At 48.1% G+C, this 19,737-nt stretch overlaps 1 protein-coding gene across 2 annotated transcripts; it reads left to right on the plus strand.

The window, feature by feature from the left end:
- The first annotated feature begins 2,852 nt into the window (after positions 1-2,852).
- On the plus strand, positions 2,853-17,979 carry ENO1 (enolase 1). Of its 2 annotated transcripts, none has more exons than XM_084274719.1 (12): positions 2,853-2,920; positions 8,250-8,343; positions 9,669-9,764; positions 12,248-12,306; positions 13,170-13,239; positions 13,378-13,511; positions 13,658-13,880; positions 15,442-15,639; positions 15,818-16,019; positions 16,399-16,507; positions 16,955-17,013; positions 17,517-17,979. In XM_084274719.1, the coding sequence occupies exons 2-12, from the start codon at positions 8,259-8,261 to the stop codon at positions 17,584-17,586; spliced, it is 1,305 nt and encodes a 434-aa protein (XP_084130845.1). In that variant the 5' UTR covers positions 2,853-2,920; positions 8,250-8,258; the 3' UTR covers positions 17,587-17,979. The 2 variants fall into 2 exon arrangements, with proteins under 2 accessions (XP_084130845.1, XP_084130846.1); XM_084274720.1 differs by lacking the exon at positions 12,248-12,306 and adding an exon at positions 11,903-11,961 and having other exon boundaries at positions 2,875-2,920.
- Positions 17,980-19,737: the final 1,758 nt, after the last annotated feature.

Genomic DNA, 19,737 nt, shown 5'->3' on the forward strand with positions numbered 1-19,737 from the left:
ATTGTTTTTAAAGCAGTGCACTAAATATTTGATTAACTGGTTACAAGCCCACGTTCCCACAGCAACTCGTGCCAGCTAGATATTCCATCGCCTTAGGGATGCTCAGCTGCTTTAAAATTAAAAAAAAAAAATAAAAAATCAGGCAGGATACATGACTGAGCAGTGGCATTTTTAATATCAGTCCTGATTTATTTAACATGTATGGTACAGTGCAATTCTAAATCTGCTGATCCAGGAAAGATTATACCAACACCTGAGCAGTGCCAGGCTTCTGATCATGGATGCCTGGTCAATGCTGCCTCTAGCTACTGTAGTACCAGTGTCTTCAGAGACACACGAGTCAGTGGAGCGGATATGGCTCTTGGCACAGTGTCTGTGGCCAGAACCATGGGTGAGTCTACTCACCAGGGATGGGGATGGGTGAGCAGGGGGGGGAATGCAGGTTCTCAGCACACACGGCTTGTCACTTACACTCCAGTGGAGGAAATTTGCTTGCTCTGGTTTTGAGGTCACAAGAAAAGAAGAGCCTAGGCAAGAGACAATGGGAGAGTTTAGGCTGCTCTCCCACAGCTTTGGTTTGTTTGAACATGAATACAGATCCATGAAAGCAATATTGCTTTATCTCAGCTGCGTGCAACCCAGCAGCAGCACAACCTGACTCATGGCTGGGCAGCCCACATGCATCTGCACCCCCAGGAAGGCAGAAAAAAAGCTCAAAATCCAGCATGCAGTGCTGCTGTGGGCATGTGGGCCATATCGTACTGTCACGACACAGCTTGTGTTTCAAACAGACTCCTTGCAAGAGCCCAGGAGTCAGGCGGGGTGCTCCACGGGCTGTTGTGTCAGCGTGGCGTGCCGAGGGAAGGCAGTCAGTTCACCCCATTTCCTTTGCTTTTTATTAGACTTAAAGCTTGCCTCGAGGGGATGTTCTCAGGAAGGAAAGAAAAACGTGCCCAGAAGAAATGATCAGACATAATCAGGCTGGAAGGGCGAGGCGGTTCTGGAGCAAGCACAAACAGAACTAACATTGCAAGCAACAACACGGCTTGCTTTGGTGCAGTCAGGCTGAACTGGGCACTGTCAGACCCCTAGAGCCCCCCAGACCCCAAACCCAGGCTTGGGGAACTGCACAGATTTGATGTTACACACTTGAAATGGGAGCAGGGCCAGGCTCCCATCAGTCCAAACACAGGCTAGGTAGTGTCAGCTGAAACAGGAGGAAGCAAACCCAGGGGAATTGGGAATCCCTGTGGGGTTACACATGTGTCTGGGCTCTACAGTGTCCCAGCAAGGCAAAGTGCCAATCCCTGCTTGGAGCTTCGCACTGTCACAGCTGGGGATGGTGCTCTGTGTTGAACAGGAACATCATGTCCCAGAGTAAAGGCGAAGGGCATGTGAAGGTGAGAAGGGGTAAGACTGTGCCTTTCCCAGGTCATCAATGCCCTTGTTCAAATGTTTTGACCTTCCAGAGGGATCCCCCTCATCGCAGACTCCCTTTGGCAGTCCAGTGTGTGACTTTCCCTCAGTTAGAAAAGCACAGGGAGGGGGAGATGGAGCGTGTGCCAAGCTGGTGTTAGGGAGCAGCTACCTGGGATGGGTATGTCCAGGAAGGAACATTGCACCGCAGCAGGGGACAATTCATGTCAGCAGTCGTGTTCTTATCAAACACCATGACACGTGGTTACTGCTGAGTCCATAGAAAGCTGAGCATCACTTTCCAGGGACAGAGGCTCTGCCGATCACAAGATCAGTGGCACACATGATTCATACTCCACCATAGCACAACACACGAAATAATTATCAATGAATCATTTGGTGGGGTTTTGTTGTTTGGTTGGGTTTTTTCTTTACAGAACATCCAGAGGTATCGGGGGGGGGGGTTCAGGAGCTTTGCTCCATTTTGGCAAAGCCTTTAATTCTGAGGCCTGGCGTTGACCGAGCGCTGTTCCTGGCCACAACCCAGTGCTCAGGCACGGCACGGGGCAGTGGGTGCTCTCCTACCGATCCACGCAGAGCGCTTGGAGAAGTTTTCATTCCCATTGGCACGCCAGATTCTGGGGTGCCATCAGCCACCCAGCGAGCGCTCCTCCTCCACCCCGGGACACATTAATAGTTCCTCACTTAAAAATCAACGTAAAAAACTCATTGTATTTGTGATTCACCTTTTCCTCCTGCTTAAAAAGCCCCCCCCCCCCCCCTTGAGCCTTGGCGGTTTGTGTGCCCCCCGTACCCCTCTTCCCAGCAAGCGGCGATGCCACCTCGGCACACGGCAGCGCCCGTGGGGTCTCTGCACAGCCCAAGCTCGGCTGCCAGGGGCTGGGAGAAGCAGCGCTGGACTCGCCCCTCTTCCCCCCCACGGAGCGTGGTGCCTCAGGGGGTCCGCACAGGCACCCCAGCAACGCCTGCGCGCACAAAGGGATCGCTCCTCTGCGCCAAAGCCCCGGGGACGGCCCCGCTTCCAGGGCTCGCCACACAAGGTGGGGTCGGGGGGAGCACCCCCAGCCCAGACCCCCTCTCCCCACGCACCCAGACCCCTCGGGGCCGCCAGCCGCCGCCGCCGCCGCTCTCCACGCGCGAGCCCGGCCGGGGCGGAGCCGCCCCGCCCCTTCCTCCGCCCCCCCCCCCGCTGGGATTTTCCACGAGGCGAAGGGCTGAGCGGCCCGGTCCTCCGCGGCACGTAGCTCACGCACACAAGCCCGCCTCTGGCGCGAGGGAGAGGTAACCAATGGGAGAGGGGCGAGGGGCCGGTACGACCAATGGGAGGCTGGAGAGGGGCTGCGCTGGCCAATGGGGAGAAGGAGGCGGGCGTCTCATCTGCATGGGGTGGGTTATAGCCTGGCGTCCGCGCAGCCGCCTCTTCCCAGTCAGAGGTGAGGCGTTGCGGAGAGCTGTGCTGCGCTGCGGGGCTGCTGGGCCGAAGGTGAGTATGGCGGCAGCAGCGGGGGCCTGAGGGGCGCCTCAGCCTTTCCGCAATTCCCTGTCAGGCGAGAGGGCGCGGTGGGGCAGCGGTTTTCCCTCTCCCGAACCCCGGAGGCAGCTTCGGAGCTCCGGCCGCCCCCGTGAGATGGGCCCGCGCCGGCCGTGCCTGCAGGCCGTGCCGGGCCTGGGCGGTCTCCGGGCGGGTGCTGGCCGCTGTGGGCCTGCTGCTCGCCCCGCGGCCCGCCAGCGGTACCGCGGGGGCGGGGGGAGGCCCGCGCTGGCCGTCGCCCCGTCAGCGTGCGCGGGGAGGGGGTGTGTGGGTGGGTGGGTGTGTGGGTGGGTGGTAAAACCTTCCGTGCAGCGCGGTGGGTCAAGGCTTCCTTCAGAGGCAGGGTTTAACCTCTCTCTCTTAATCATTAACAGTTTCTCGTGGATTGTGTGTCGTGATTTGGACCTTCCCCTCTTTAGCGGCAGTGGATGTCCTTCAGCTTGGCGTCTCAAATATTTAACTTGATGTCAGCGCTGCAGTGCACCTATCTTAAGTCTTGTAGGGGAGTTTATTAAGTGCTGGCTATCTCAAGGTAGCTTTAGGGGGGAGCTGTACCTGGCGACTTAATGTGCATCTCTGAGTCTTAAAAGGGGAGGGGGGGGGGGGGGGAGGAAATGCCCTGACCCAGCTCACCTCGTGCAACACTGCCGGAGCGGCTCTTGGTGTGTCTGCTGTTCCGTTACTTGCCTGCTGAGTCACAGGGCAGGGCTATGACTTTCTGAGCCTGCCAGGAAGTAGTGAAGTTTGCTCATCCAAACCCACAGATCGAGGCAGTGCAGTTTCAGGCCTCCATCTCGCTGAACGAGAGTGAAAGTGGCTCAGCATGCCTGTGACTTCTCCCTGCCAGGCATTATTTAAAACTCATTGCATCATGTTGCAGAGCACAGAGCTGCATTAGTGCTGTGGTATGCAAAAGAGTAGGATGGTGCCTTTGGTCCATATTTGTCCAGTTTTTAGGAGTGCTTCAGTGGTAGAATTGCCTGGTTAGGGTCTACTGCTGTGAGGCCAAAGGTCTAATGAGCTTTTTTCAGAGTGGTGGTTGTGTGAAAGTTGGGTGTCTTTGAGGACTTTCAAGTGCCATGTAAAACTTTCACTGGCAACTGCATGGCAATTCTGTAATAAGACACTAACCAGGATAGTTCTTTCTATGGCCAGATTTCACCGTGGTGTTTTTCATCTCCATTCAGATGCTTGTGCTGCTCAGTCTTAGCTCCAGCTTAAGATAAATGTGGCTGCCAAATAGGTCACAAATAGAGCTTCTGGTGATAAAGTTGGCTGTAAGCAGAATACCTGAAAATTATTTTAAGTTGCAGTAGTGTGCATTGTTGGGAGTACTGAATTCCCTCTGCAAAGCACCGGATCAGATAGCAAGTGATCATTTCTTGGAGTGCAGTCGATAGTGAAGCTGGTATTCAGAACTGGTAATGGTATGTTGGGCTGTAACTTAGCCTTGAAGTAGATAATACGTGCTCCTGGGAAGGTCAGGAAAACTAGTGCCTGTGGTTCTTCCCCGAAAGGGAGACACTGACCTTGCCAGCAGATCATAGTACGTGCATGCATTAAATACCACCCTGGTGTTTCTGTGTGTTTGGCTAGTCTCATCACTGAGTACAAAGGTCTGGAGCTCTCTTGCGTTAGCATTTCTCCAGCTAGACCTTTGCATGGACTGACTCTCCCTTTCTAGACGAGTTGAACTGACTGAGGCAGAACACGTAATGCTCAGCTTGTGATGAGCTAAACAGCATCAGATCTTTACCCAGGAATAGCTCAGTGGGAAAAAATGTTTCTTGAGCACAGAAGTGAGGGGGTTTGCAAATAGGTAGGGGGAAAAAAATGGTGTGAGGAATTTCTGGAATGGCAAAGTGCTGTGAAATGCCTCCCCCTAAAGAAAAGGGAGGGATTACTAGAGGGTGATTTGTTGAGGATGCATGAATAAAGTCAAACCTTTCAGACATTCCTAGTGGAAGCTCCTGCGGGGTGCATTCCTAAAGGGCCATCTTCTTTGTGAAGGTGAACAAATAGTCCTTGCATTGCACCAGGACTTCCTGAGAGCTGGCTGTGCTTTCAAAGAATAAAGCACCTCATGTTTTCTTGCAAAGCCTGAAAAGTTTAAGACATAGCAGGTGCCCTTTTCAGATAAATGGGGATTTTTCCTGTTAGCCATTGCTCAGTGCACATGCAGAGAGAGAGAAGTGTTAGCATGGATGGGGCTGATAAGAGGAGAGTTGCAGGGATTTATTTCTAGCTTATGCATTTCCTGATAAAAGTTAAGCAGTGGCACTATGCAGTCATATCTGTCTTACTGTAAATCAGGCAATATCTAAAAATCTTTGTGCTGCTTTATATAATATGCTCCTTAGTGCCAGAACTGGAAGGGACACTTTAAAGCCAATGGGATGAACTAAATAGCTGCTTTTTTTAAAATGGGGAGGGCAAGAATGAGTGTATGCCTTCAACCTTCCTCACACATACACACACTGTACAAGCAGCAGTATTTCTAAGGTCCTGCTTTCTGAACTTTGCAGTAACTGTGGAGAGATTCATGACCATTTCTGTAAACAGGGTTACCACCCATATTTGCTTGCCAAAAAGCAGCTTCCAGATGGTTCTACATCTGAGGCTGATCTTCCTTCTCTGCAGATGGGCTGGGTTTGGTGCCAGTCAAGAGCTTCAGGCATTTGTATAACTTGATTTTTTAAAATGTAGCTGAGCTTATGTAAGACATTCCTTGCTGTGGTTTTCTTAAGGAGAAGTGTATAATGTATGAAAAGGGAGGGAGAAGAAAGTACTCAAAAGGTTGTGGTGATTTTTCTTCCTTTTAAGAGGAAAATCTATTCCTGTAAATATTTAGGGTGTAGCTATTAATGCAAGTTCCTAATTAGAGCTGTGCCTGTCTGTTTCTATTTCAAGATGGGTTACATTTGGCTCTGAACAGCTGCTGTGCATACTAAGAACTGTTGCACTTTAGCTTCTTATCAGAGTTCTAACTGGTGAGAGACTTCCTGTATTAGGGTTGCTTGGCAGCTCTTAGGTGATGAGGTTATGTTCCCTTCAGTCTCTCTGGAAACAAGACTTTTGGTTTGATGTTGTTCTTCCTACCTAGGTTGAGATTTCTGTCCTCTCAGTGTGCAGCTCTTAATTTTGATCAAGTATAAAAAAGTTTTCTCAGTTGAAATAGTGTGAAGGTTTGTTACGACCACAGATGGTTCTGCAGGATACAAATGTCAAGCTGGTGCCAGCAGCAGCACTTGCTGTGTGATGAGAGGAATGTGAGGCTCTTGTGAGGTCCCTGGGAAGGGGGGGTGGGATGTGGGGGAGTTTGCACCAGTGGCACTGATAGGCTGTGTGGGAGATGGACCAGCTGGCAGGTCTCATAAGAGGGGTGAGAGTTGGCTGATGCTAGTTGTGCCTGTGGCCAATTTAAGCTGCTGGATGTGTCTAGAGAGCACAAGCAACTAGGGCATGGAAAACAGGGAATGGGATCTTTTGGGAGCAGTGTGAGCAGTTTGTGTGGCAGCTCTTGTGGGAAGGGTGTGCTGGTGACTGGGCAGCTGCCTGCTCTGCTAACCTGCAGGCTTATAAAGTGACTGATGGTCACCAAAATTCACCTGGTGGCTGTACAAGCCTACCTAAAAGCTTGAGGTGTCCAGGGAATTAGAAGGATGACATCTTCCAAAAGATTCACAGCTTTATTAGTGGACTTGTTTTTCCTTTAAGAGCTACAGGGAAACTGTCCTGCTGAAAGGGAATAGTGTCCACCTGCTGCAACAGCAAGGCTGTGGCTGAAACCTGAACAGGAGCACTACAGCTTATCTGTGCTGGTGTCTCCTCCCAAGGACTGGAATAGCTGTCCAGACCTTAGGTTGCATGGAGCTTCAGTTACCTGGAAGTCTGTCTGGCACATGAAGGCAGCAGTGGATATTATATCTGCAGGTGCATACATGGGAAAACGTCTTTGAACAAGTAGCTGTGTTAGAAGAGGAGCTGAACAGGCTGTGCAGTATCCAGGGGTGCAAGCAGGAGGAGGATATGTGCACTGTCCTAGGCTGAGCCCTGCTTTAATGCTGTGCTAGGGGGAGGAAAGCTTGAATTCAGCATTGAGCTGACTGAGGCAAGGATGTCATGAGATAGAGACTGGGCCCTTGTCTCCAGTTAGTGTGGAAGAACCTTCCACTGTGCTCTGAAATGCACCTGTACAGCAGACATGATGCTCTCAGGTTGTGGAATGAAGAGCATGTGATTTAATAGACAAGATCCAGGAGAAACAAACCATGTGAAATTGATCCAGCCACACCTGCCTTAAAACTGATGCCACAAAAAATCCCCAACATGTAAGACATTAGTAATTAAAGATTCCTTACCAAGAGGCTCTGAAGCCCCTTTTCCATTCAGATGCTTTATCTAGAGGTGTTTGTTGCAATTTCAAACTTGAATTTGTGGCATCACTGAGAGATTAGCAAGCCTGGTGAACAGTACAGACTATCCTGTGCTCCTAGCAGTCTGTGTAAGGTGTAATGATCCTACAGGGAGGTAGTGTAGAAGCATCAAAAGATACTGTGTCCCTTGGGGCAGTTTTTAAGGGAACAGGAGTGTAGGTAGTCAGAAAAAGGGGTTCAGGAAGGAGGAAATGAATTCAACAGGCAATTGGCAGGCTGCCTAGCTGGTGCAATGCTCAGGGCTTTGGCTTTTATGATTATGGATCAGCCTTTGAGAAGTGAGTCTTCTATGAGCTGATGGGATTCACCTGACCAAGTAGAGCAAGAGCACTTGTGCCAGCAAGCTGTCTAGACTTAAAAGGAGAGCTTTAAATGAGACTTAGTGTGGAAGAGAGGTGGAGTAACCAAAAGCCAGGGTATGCTGATATGTTAGAAACCAACAGGGAAGCAATTGTGAATTTTCTCAAAGGGGTTCAGGCTTGTTCTAAAGAAGCTGACAGAGTAGGTAGCCCAGCTGAAGTGCCTCTGTACCAATGCATGCAGAATGGGTGACAAACAGGAGAAGGTGGAAGCCCCTGTGCACCTCAAAAGCTGTAATCTAATTACTGTCACTGAAACTTGGTGCTACAAATTTTTTTTTATGATGAAAGTGCTAAAAGATATAAGAGGTTGCCCAGAGAAATTGTGGATCGCTTGAAGTGTTCACAGTCAAGCTGAATGGGGCTTGGAGCTGCCTGACTTAGTGAAAGATGACCTGCCTATGACAAGGGCATTGAACTAGATGCTTGAAAAGGTCATTCTGACCCAAACCAGTTCAATGACCAATGCTAAACTCTGTTTTTCAGGTATTAAAGATGTCCATTCTCAAGATCCATGCCCGTGAAATCTTTGACTCCCGTGGGAATCCCACTGTTGAAGTAGATCTCTATACCAACAAAGGTGAGTCCTTTACCTGTAGGTGTATGTTCCTCCTTGTATCTGGGAGAACTAAAGAGACAGTCAAAAGTGTACAGACTGTCCTATTCTATCAGTGGAGTAGTGCTTGCTTTTTCCTCCCTGTGTATAACATGTTGCTGAGCCTCTGTGGGACTTGCAGGAAAAATACTTATCTCCTTCTACTGGGATGAATTTGCAGGGCTCAAGATACTGACCTGGACAGTGATGGATTTCTTGTTGTGCTGCTTTTTTAGTCTTAATTGTGCATGTGTTAACCCAAACCTATCCTCCTCCCCTTGCCCTGAGTATAAGCCTGGGTAGCAGTTGCAAATGAAGAGTTAACAAGGCCTTCCTTCCTGTCCTTGAGCAGCTGCTAATGGTCTTGGTTTTCAGTGTTCTCTAAGGTCTGTGTGACTCCACTTGAAGTTTAATCCTTGATTTGTCTAGCAGTCATCTGCAGCTGCAGAGCTGAATCTTGGGTAATGGCTGCTTCTCTGTAAGCACTCAGGCATGACTAAACAACTTGTCTAATTGGGTTTTCACGTCTTATATTTTTAATTGGAGGACTTTCCCTTGGTTTGTTTCTTGTTCATCCCATATCTGATGGGATCTGACAAAGGCATTGTGCAAATACATACCAGTTTGGTTTGGTGGAATGAGCAAACACAATAGCTGTAATACACTAACTAAATAGCTGATCTTTCTGCCTCAAAAGATTAATGTGGTCATTTAATGAGATTGCCCCTACTAAGCTCTTTGCTGTAGTGGGATAAGGAAAAGACTGGAGCCTGAAGTTGGCATCCTGAACCACAGGCAGAACAGGCTCCACTGTACTGATTTACCCATAAAGTTCAGCATCCTTGGCTGGAAGAATGAACTGTCTGGGTGGTTATGCTGTTACCACAGGAGTTCAGAATTCCTTTTAACAACAGTGACCTCCTAATTTTCCCTGGTATGCTATATCTTAGAAGAATTTAAGAGCTTGCCTGCCAGACTGAGATCAAAAGTAGATCCAGTGAACAAAGCTACCTTTTCTGGAAGGGCAATGGATGACTTTCTTAATTTAAACACTTGAAATGCACAGTGGAAGAGAATAAGTGAGTCACCTTGGTGTTGGTTCAGTATGAGTGGGACACTGATGAACTGGTGGCACTGGAAAGAAGCAGCCACTTCTCTCTGGATCACCATATAAATGAGCAGAGGTGTGGTTAGAGATTACTTAACCTATCTCCAGGGTTGGAATTATGTGGTAGGTTGGGATGGTGTATGGGTGGGGAATGTTTTGTGGGTTTGAATGTGCTAAGACCATCCTTTTTCTGTTGTAACAGGTCTGTTCAGAGCCGCTGTTCCCAGCGGTGCATCAACTGGAATCTATGAAGCTCTGGAGCTTCGTGACAATGACAAAACACGCTACATGGGCAAAGGTAAACCTGCATTTCAGAACCCAGCTTGGGCTCTTACAGTGGCAGTGTTGCTGCATATGTTTATGCCAGTTTGCAGCAGAGGACACATGGGCTCCTTCACTGCTCTCTCTATTCTGTACAAGGCATGGCAGTGAAGCAAAAGCAGTGTGTACCACATAGGGGTTTGGGGCAGGGGCAGAGGTAAAGCACAGGCTGCTGGGTTTTCCAGGGGACAGTGTAGAGAGTACAGCTACATAATGCTGGACATCACTGTACTTCCCTAGGTAGGTTTGTGGAACTCAGGCATGCCAGCTAGGTGATAAAGTCTCTAGTACAGAATGCCCAAACATATTTTGTTATACCATCCCTGTTCCCCTGCGTGTTGGTGCATGTAAGAGTTCAGAGTGATTTTAGTAGTGTCGTAAGAACATCTAAGCTACCTGCTGCAAAAGGGTTGGCAATACTGCAGCCAGTCACAAGATCTATTCATAGACCAGATTTCAAGGAACTGTTAAATGTATGTGCTTTGGCACTGTAGGCTCCTTAGAATCCTGGAACTGAGGCTTATGACAATGGCTGACCATGGCTAATGTGCAACTTTATGCTGATAATTGTGGAAGATGCTTTATTTTGGACTCCATAATAGCTGAAGCCTCTTTGTCCTTCGTTACAGGTAGCCAGGGTGTTAGTTTGTCTAGGGACCAGTTGTATGTTCTGAAAGGAAACTAAACAGTCACCAGACTGGCTTGGTAACAAGTAGGGGGGAAATTAATAGCCACCTACAAGATTTCATTACCCTAATAAACACCCTAACGGTAATTCTTATGACTGCTCTGAGAGCTTCAACAGTCAGGACTTGGACTGCTTTTTAGCCTGCTGCTGTAAAAGCATTGGCTGTGCCTTCTGAGTGTGTGCAGTCATTTTAAGTTTTGGCTGGAAGAGAGAACTACTTGCCTTGAAACTTTCCTGCCAGTCAGCTGAAAGGAAGCTGAAATATGTGTGCCTATTAAGGAAGACTGGTTAGAATGGGTAACTACTGAATTGAACTTGGAGAAGCTTGTCTGAGAAGATTTATGGTTGGTACTGCTTCAACACAGAATAAACTCCTGGGTGACTGAGTATCCCAAAGAGCTGAAGAGCTTATGCTGTTTACTGTGGTCTTTTTTTCCTTGAGAAGAGTAAATGTGTACTTACCTCTGTTCTAAATGTGTGTGTGCTTAGACTCATTAAATGTGATCTTACAGACTGTTCTTCCTGGGACTAATTAGGGGGTAGTCTAGCTCTACAACAGGCTACTTCAGCTGAAGGTTTTTGTCAGCTGGGGAATAACATGAGTTATGAAAAACATCTCCAAATGGGGTGAGTTGCAGATAGCTGGTAGTTCTTCTGTGATATAAATCTCCAGACTAAAGCCATTTAAAAGGCAGTGTGATTCAGGGTGCAATTAATTACCTACCGTTCACCAGCTCTGAGGCTGAGGTGGTTGTAAGTCTGTGAACACTGCGCAGGGATGATGCTGTTCCTTAGGCTAATACAGATAGCTGTGGTATGATGGTATCTGCTTATGGTGAAGAAGCAAGTTCATGCTAGAACTGCTGTTTTACACAGTGATGGGCTACACAGATTAAAAGGATGGTGCTGTCTTCATGCTTTGATCCCTGTCTGAAGCAAGAGCAGACAATTTCTGTGCTTGCATCCAGCCAGGTACTGGGATGTTGAATCAAGTGTAAAACGTGTGCTGTGGTGGTACCTTAGTGTACAGAACCATAGCAGATAGTGAAATGCCTGAGCTGCTGCATGCTGAACTTCTGAGGAAATCTTTCTCTTCCCCTCACTCACCCATTCTATGAATGGGTAGGAGTAGCCTATCCTAAAACCTCTCTAAATGCTGTCATTCAGCCAGTTGAGATTTGGGTCCACAGTGGGGTTTGCAATAGTACAGAAACCTGTGTGGAAAGACCAAATACAGTCTTGCTGACTGCAGTTTCTTCCACCTTTGGAACCCTCTGTTTCTGCTCTGCTGCTCAGCATCAGACACTTGCTAACTTGTAGATCTGTTTACCTCTGTGTCCTTTTCTTTCTCTTGCATGACTGGCTTTGGTTTTGGCTGTGAGTCTTCATCTCTTCCTTGATTCTCTTGTCCATTTCGCTTCTGTCAGGTGTATCCAGAGCTGTTAAATATGTTAACGAGTTCCTGGGGACAGCATTGTGTACACAGGTAATGGATGTGCTTTCACTGCAACCTTGTCACTTGGATGACTTTCTCCAGTGCATGGTCTTGCAAACTAACATTGCAGCAGGCATTCCTAGATGATGCTTACTTCATGCGACTTCCATTCAATTGACATGACCTCTGTAAGTGTTCAGATGTAGCTGTAAGCTCAGGTTGGATTGGGGTTTGTGTAGCATGAGGTGGTATTCTTGAGTTTACTCTTTGAGATCACCTACTAATGCCTGCAAAGCCAGTGTGGTTGACCAGTGTCTGATTTGCTTGTTCCCTCCAGGTGTTTCAAAAGCTGTTGAGCACGTCAATAAAACAATTGCACCTGCACTGATTAGCAAGGTAGGAGCTATCTGTCTTCTGCTAACACCAGTTAATGCCAGTCCAGTGCACCCAGACTGGTGGGTTGTCTCCCTAGAGACAGTTGTGGGAACTGTATTACATGGGGGGGTATTGGGGTGCACGTGAACAAACTGACCTACAGTAATAAGCTTTACTTACTGCATATCTAACACTTAATCAAAACCATCTCTAGCAGCAAAGTGTTGTTGTGTGCAGCAATATTTAAGCACCTGGGAACCTGAGTGTTGTGCAGTTAAGATACAAGCTGCTTTATTCTCAAAAACGGTGGCTGAATGATGGGGAGGGAGTGGGTTTTATTCAAGCTGGCTAATTTGGAAGGGAATCTGAGTAAAGTCTGCTTGACTGAGATTACTCTGTGAGTGCTAAGCCCTAGCAGAAAGAATGGTGCAAAATTCAGTAGTAATGCATAAAATGATTGCATGTTCTTAGTGATAATTCCAGACACTGTGTAATAAGTTGCAAATGGGTGTATGTTGTGTGCAATCTGTTTGTCCTTGAGCTTGTAGTAAAGGGACAGGTGACATGAACTGGAGCTTTCTCCTGTGCCAGGCAGGTAGTAGTGCAAATGTCAGGAAGTCAAGGAGAATGATAGACTTACAGCCCTGAATGTGAATAGCAAAACAAGCTTGTGATATGTCTATCTTATCTGTCAGTCATGGTTGGCTGGAGATGGCCAGAGGAGCTGCTGTGTGGTGATGACAAGAGCTAGTCCATTCAGCCAGTGGTAGTTGTCCTTTAGCACTTCTTGGTGCCTGTCAGGGAGATGAAAGTGCAGTGGGTAGGTGAGAGTTTATAGAGCCATGTTTGGTGTCAAGCAGTGCTTGCTTTGCTTCTCTCTGCAGAATGTCAACGTTGTGGAGCAAGAGAAGATTGACAAACTGATGCTGGAAATGGATGGATCAGAGAACAAATGTAAGTGGGCTTTGTCTTGCAGTGATGCATGAAAAGATGAAGACTGGGCATCTGCCATAACCAAGACCATGGTGCTGGTATTGCTGGGTCCTTATGCGAAGATGTAGCACTTCAGTAAACAATTTCTTCCTGTTGCAGCTAAATTTGGTGCCAATGCCATCCTGGGGGTGTCTCTGGCTGTATGCAAAGCTGGTGCTGCTGAGAAGGGAGTCCCACTGTACCGTCACATTGCTGACCTTGCTGGAAATGCGGAAGTCATTCTTCCAGTTCCTGTAAGTGTCCTGATGGGGCTTGGTGAAGACTTGATCTGACCAAGTGCTTCATGAGGCCTTGGATCAAGTTTTCTAGTTAACACAAATGCTGTTACCCATTTTCCCTAAAACATTCTAACTTGACTTTTCTTTCTGGTTACTCCAAGGCTTTCAATGTGATCAATGGTGGCTCCCATGCTGGCAATAAGCTGGCTATGCAGGAGTTCATGATCCTCCCTGTGGGTGCTGACAGCTTCAAGGAGGCAATGCGCATTGGTGCAGAGGTCTATCACAATCTCAAGAATGTCATCAAGGAGAAGTATGGCAAGGATGCAACCAATGTGGGTGACGAGGGTGGCTTTGCTCCCAACATCCTGGAAAACAAAGAAGGTAAGAATATGCCACCTCCTACACTTAATCTCTTAACAGTCAGTTGAGCTGAAGCTGGTATCTGTCCAGTATCAATGGAAAACAAGATCAGTAGGCTGTAGGACTTCCTGCTGTTTCTTCACTTCTATCCTGACAAACTTTCCAGGATGTTATACTGGTGTGGTGCAGTCTAGGACCACAGAGCTAGTTGTTTATACATAACCTTATACAGCTTGACAGCACAGCTTTGACTTCAAGGCCTCATTACTGTTTCTTTCCTGTAGCAGTGTAAGGGAATCTTATTCCCACACCACTGCAGGTGGAAGGGGGTGTCTGTACATTCCAGGTTTCACAGAAGTCGGTAGTCAAAGTTGAGTGGAGTTGTTTTTAATGCTAACCAAGGAAGAAAACAGTTTGAACTATGCCTGGTGATGAGTGGGAGTGTGTGAAGGCTTGCCTGGGAAGCTGAAGGTTTTGCTGCTTCTGCAGCCAAACAATTCTGTTCAGAAGCCTGTGGGGGAGGGAGGCAGTTTGTCCTTTTGGAAAGGAAAACACTTGATCCTACAAAAGCTGTACCAGAAGAGCTGGTTTTCTGCCCCTCTTGCAGAAATGAAGCTGCTGGTAAGTCAGCAGAATACTGGAACTCCAAGTTACTTGTTACTTCCAAGCTGTTAGTTACATTATTATTGAAGGTGGCCTCTGAACTGCAGTGCTGGGCACTGGACATACTATGCCAGCACCAGGAATGGAGGTGCTTGAATCCTGTGCAGCTCTTGCTAGGCGTGTACATAAGCAGGTGTCAGTGAAGGTGACCTTGAATCACGATTACAGTCCAAGGAATTTGTGTTGCTGGCAGCAGTTGCTTCTGCAGTTTGTACTGCATGAGCACCTAAAAATTCCTCATAAACTGCAACCCAATAAAACCCCACTTTATCTAAGCTTCCTGCTGTAACTAGTCTCTCTGACCCAGCTGCTTGCCTTTGAGTCAGGAGTGACAGGGAGAGTCTAACTGGTCATGACCATTCATTTCCTCCTTTGAGCTCTGCCAGCCAGGGAAGTGTAGCAGGTCGTATCCAGAGGCTGCTCCTGAGCTGTTCCATTCCCTCCTGTGCATGCAAGTGGAGAGCTGGCAGATGTTAAGGAGAGGGTTCCTGGTGCAGAAGGAGGCTGTACATCACATTGCCTGCCAGGGTTTGGCTGCTACCCACTTCCATGGTCAGCACCTGGTCTGGAGCTAGAAGGGATTAAGTGCACTTCTTCCTGCCACACGCACAAAGCTGGAAGCAGATGTGGTGTCATGGAGCATTAAGCTTTCTGGGCTGGCATGTGTAGTCCTGCCTGAAGAGATTACGAATCCCATAATGGTGTCTCAAGAGTATTACAAGCTAAAAGCAGTATTAAAGTAGTATCTTGTTCCAGTCAGTTCAGAAGTGAGAGAGTTTAAGAATGTTTTCAGTGCAGTTTTTTGGCTTTCCAAGGGCATAATGTAAATTCTTACCCAAGTGAATGTTCTGTTGCTGGTAAATGAATAGCTTTTGAGGTAAGGTGTTTGGGAACTTAGAAATGCTTTACTGTGTTTCAGCTCTGGAGTTGCTGAAGACTGCCATCAGCAAGGCTGGCTATACTGAGAAGGTTGTCATTGGCATGGATGTGGCTGCCTCAGAGTTCTACCGTGATGGAAAGTATGACCTGGACTTCAAATCCCCTGATGATCCCAGCAGATACATTACTCCTGATCAGCTGGCTGACCTGTACAAGGGCTTTGTCAAGAACTACCCCTGTAAGTTCTTCATCAAGAAAAAGCACACTAGTAGTGGTGAATAGGGGTTGATTGCTGAAGGAAGGAGTTGGGAAAGAGCAGAGCAAATGGTACTTGGCAGCAGCACTTCAGTGCCACTGCTTTCAAACAAGACCTTTGAGGGTGGCGTTATCTTAAAGCTCTTTGTATCCCTCTACAGTGGTGTCCATTGAAGACCCGTTTGACCAGGATGACTGGGCTGCCTGGAAGAAGTTCACTGGCAGTGTTGGCATCCAGGTGGTTGGTGATGATCTGACTGTGACCAATCCAAAGCGCATTGCCAAGGCTGTGGAGGAGAAATCCTGCAACTGCCTCCTGCTTAAGGTCAACCAGATTGGCTCTGTGACAGAGTCCCTGCAAGCGTAAGTGTTCCCCTCTTGGCTGTGGCTGGGAGGGGGGATTGTCTTAGTTGGGGGAGGTCAACATACAGACCAGAGCTGGTGGAATAGAAATCTGCTGATGGGTATCTGTGAAGGGAGAAAAGTTATTAACCTGTGGAGGATACTGGCAAGTAAACCTGTACCTTTGTGTGGCCTTGAAGTCATTTAGGCACTTAAAATAACTTTGCTGGGTCGAAGCAATGTGTAAAAGCAGCACATCATCACTGTGTTGTCACACGGTCATAACTCTGATGTGTACCTAAGGGCAGTTCTGTCCTGCCAAGGCAGGATGTGCCTGCCACTGGAGCAAAGGCTGCTGAGCACATGGGCACAGTGTGACACTGTCTGGTTTATCTTCTAGCTGCAAGCTTGCCCAGTCCAATGGCTGGGGTGTGATGGTGAGTCATCGTTCTGGAGAAACAGAAGATACCTTCATTGCTGATCTGGTGGTTGGTCTCTGCACTGGTCAGGTTGGTACCTGTAGCTGCTGTAGTTTACCTTGTTGCTTGATGAGGTGATATGGTGATGAAGCCATACTGTGCAGCAGATGGGGTCTGCTCTGACTGGAGACATGCAGATGGCTGTTCCTGTGTGTAGGACACTGATTTGTCTAATGGGAGTGTGATGTGGGAACATGTTATCTTGTGTCAACTGACCTTTAACCACCAATTTAAAGAAATGCTAGGTGACTCCCATGGGGGTATCAGGATTTCCTGATACTGAAGCTGTTGGCAAGTGAACAGCCTCTACTGCTCCCAAGCCCTGTCCTATTTGAGCATACAGATGTTAGAGCCTTATGCTGACATGAAGCTTGTCATTATGCTTACTACTCTGAACAGAGTAACACAGTTATGCAGTGGTGTCTGTGGCCTTATTTCTGCTGTGGCTCTTGACTAACCTCCTGATTGGTCTTCCAGATCAAAACTGGTGCCCCTTGCCGATCTGAGCGTCTAGCCAAGTACAACCAGCTGCTGAGGTGAGACTCTGGAGTGGGGGATGAGTTGAGGGCTAAGCCTGACACAGAATGGATGCTCTACTGATGGGTTCAGGGCACAGCTTTGTCTTCATCTCTGAACCACTCTGCCAGTGTTGTTTTTTGTCCTTAAGCTGCAGAGGTGCTTTTGGCTGGTGCTGTGCTTGCAGAGCAGGCAGGAGGCTAATGATGAATTGGACGGGTAATGTCCATTAGGTGATGGGGGAGCATCATGCAAAGCATCCTGTGATACATGAGACACTGTCTTCCTGATGCTGTTCCCTCAGACAAGCATTTAAAACGTTTGAAGTTGCATGAGCTGGGTGGTCCTGACCAGTGCAGTTAAATGTGGATCTAACTGGAGTTGCTGGCCTGAACCAACTTGTGATTCTGGTAGTATCTTCAGTACCAGTTAGATGAGGTGGTACAGCACAAGGCCAGCAGCTGTGGTAAGTGCAGGAGTTGTGTGCTGCATGCTCACACCAGCTCTCTTCCCTTCCCCTCAGAATTGAAGAGGAGCTGGGCAGCAAGGCTCGCTTTGCTGGGAGGAACTTCAGGAACCCTCGTGTCAACTAAGCCGTGTGGACCAGCCAACGCCTGCTCTGGCTTAATGTGCTAGTCAGCTTAGATCACCAGTACCTGTACTAGAAAGATAAGGGCAGCTGAAGGAAAAAGACCAGTTTGCAGGTCCTCTTCCCTCTAGATGATTCCTTCACCTAGTGTTTTCACCAACTCTGTTACTTGTAATGCTCTACTGCTTTTGTAGAACAGTCCTTGCGGGGGCTCTGTGTATTAAACACCCTCCAGGACCATGGCCATGTGACTCTGGGCATAAACACCTTAATCCCTTTCTCTGCCTGTCTCATCTTCAGTGTTTGGAGCTGTGTGACTCGCAGTGCAGCAAGAGGTACCTGCAAACACAAATAGTAGTGTTTTTCATGTGAGAAATAAAAGCATCAAACAACCCAACAGCGTGTGGCTTGGGGTGACTTGGGGAGGGTGAAGAGTGGGTGTGCTGCCTCTGCACCATCACATGCTGTTCTGCAGGGAAAAAGAGCTGGACTGGTGTCACTGGCCATGGAGTGGGCTTAAATTGCTTTGTGACAAACAGCTGACTGTGTGTGCCTGCTATTGAGGTGGACTCCAAAGATTGTCTGGTCATTTGGAAGGGAGACCAAGAAGAAGTTTTGAACCCCCAGATTGGTTGTGATCCTGCAGGGGAAGACGAGGAGCTCAAAAGGTCTGTCCTCTCCTCAAAGATGAGGTGTATCCTGACAAGTGCTCTGGTTAACCTTTCTCACAATGTCTGCTTGTTGGTCTTGTCACAGCACTACTGCAAAAACACAGCACCAGCCTTGGCTTTTAGCAAGAGGTTGGCACAACATTAGCTGTGTTGGAAGGGAATTTGTAACCTCACTTTTGATCTGTTGCTGTGAGGAGATGGAGCTCCCCAGGAGTTGTAGAACAGAACTGTTACTGAACCTTTGTGCTTCAACAGCACTCTAATACGAGGTGTAATTGAAAGCTGATCTGATAGCTGTGCTTCAGTTTTTACCCTGTTAGCTTCTAGGTACCATATTTCATGTGGGGGAAGAAAAGACTTCAGGGGGTTTCCAGCTGTGCCAGAGCAGATGGCTGTAAACAACAGGCTTGTGAGCAAATATTGGTGTTTCCAACCTCCTTTGTTTTGTTGAGGTTGCAGCTCTGCTGGTTTGCCTGGGAGGGAAAGGCAGCTGAGCGTGTGGCTCATCCTCAGTCAGTGCTTATGTGTGTGTGGAGATGAGGAGGAAGAATTCCTTCTTGCTGGGCTTTGGCAGGAGGCTGAGTGGCTCTGTCACAGGGCTGTTCCAGTGCCCTGTGCAGTTGTTTCCAGAGCAGCCCCTTCTGAGTGGGGAATGGGGAGCAAAGCAGAGCACTCACCCTGCAGAATACAGCAAATCACTGCACAGTGAAGGGAGGGGTGGTTTAAGCCAGTTGTTGCTTGGGGAGTTTTTTCTGTAATGGTGGATTTTTCAGGAAAATACTAATTCCTGATTAATTTCCATGACTCTCCTACTGGTCTTTCAGTTCCAGAAATCTAAATCGCCTGTGGCTGGAGATTTGAGAGGAGCACAACAGTGCCCTGCTGTGGGAGCTGTGTGTGCTGCCAGGGGGTGCTGTCAGCCAGTGTTACATTGGGTTTAAATAGGTGAGATGGGCAGTGTGTTCAAAGCTTGTGGTGCCTGCAGGGTGTATGTCATCACTTACCTAAAACCCTGAATCTTGCAGAACATCCTCAACTCTAATTTGAGGAAAAACCCAGCATGTTCCACTTAAAAAGCTGAAGTACTGAGCTGTAAAATCCTGACTGGTGATGATTTATATCCCCAGACCAACCTGTACACCAGGGCTCTGCCATCCTAGGAAAAGGGCTCTGGGGCTGCCCTGGGAGGAGCAGTGCCAGAACAGATGTCAGAGCTGCTGGGAGATGTGAGGTCTGCCTGGTACTAGCATGAGTAATGGCTGTGGAAGGGCTGAGCACAAAGGACTGTTGATGGGAGAGCTTGGCCTCTGCAGTGTCTATTGATCAGGGCTCTTTATCTGGTTCCTCTTATTGGTGTTTCCCAAGTACCTTGTGTTGTATAAAGGCTGGAGAGGCTGCAGCACCGAGTGCTGGGTGCCCCTCATGGGAGAGGATGAGGTTTTGGTGTCTTCACTGGAGCTGAGCCCACAGAAGGAGGAAATGAC

This window comes from Gallinula chloropus (assembly GCF_964237585.1).
Source record: "Gallinula chloropus genome assembly, chromosome: 23".
Lineage (NCBI taxonomy): Eukaryota > Metazoa > Chordata > Aves > Gruiformes > Rallidae > Gallinula > Gallinula chloropus.

Bases quoted from the DNA above. Each gene is read 5' to 3' on its own strand.
- ENO1 (XM_084274719.1), top strand. From the start codon at position 8,259: ATGTCCATTCTCAAGATCCATGCCCGTGAAATCTTTGACTCCCGTGGG. The intron at 12,307-13,169 runs GTAGGAGCTATC...TTCTCTCTGCAG, and splicing joins CACCTGCACTGATTAGCAAG to AATGTCAACGTTGTGGAGCA. The intron at 16,020-16,398 runs GTAAGTGTTCCC...TTTATCTTCTAG, and splicing joins GTGACAGAGTCCCTGCAAGC to CTGCAAGCTTGCCCAGTCCA.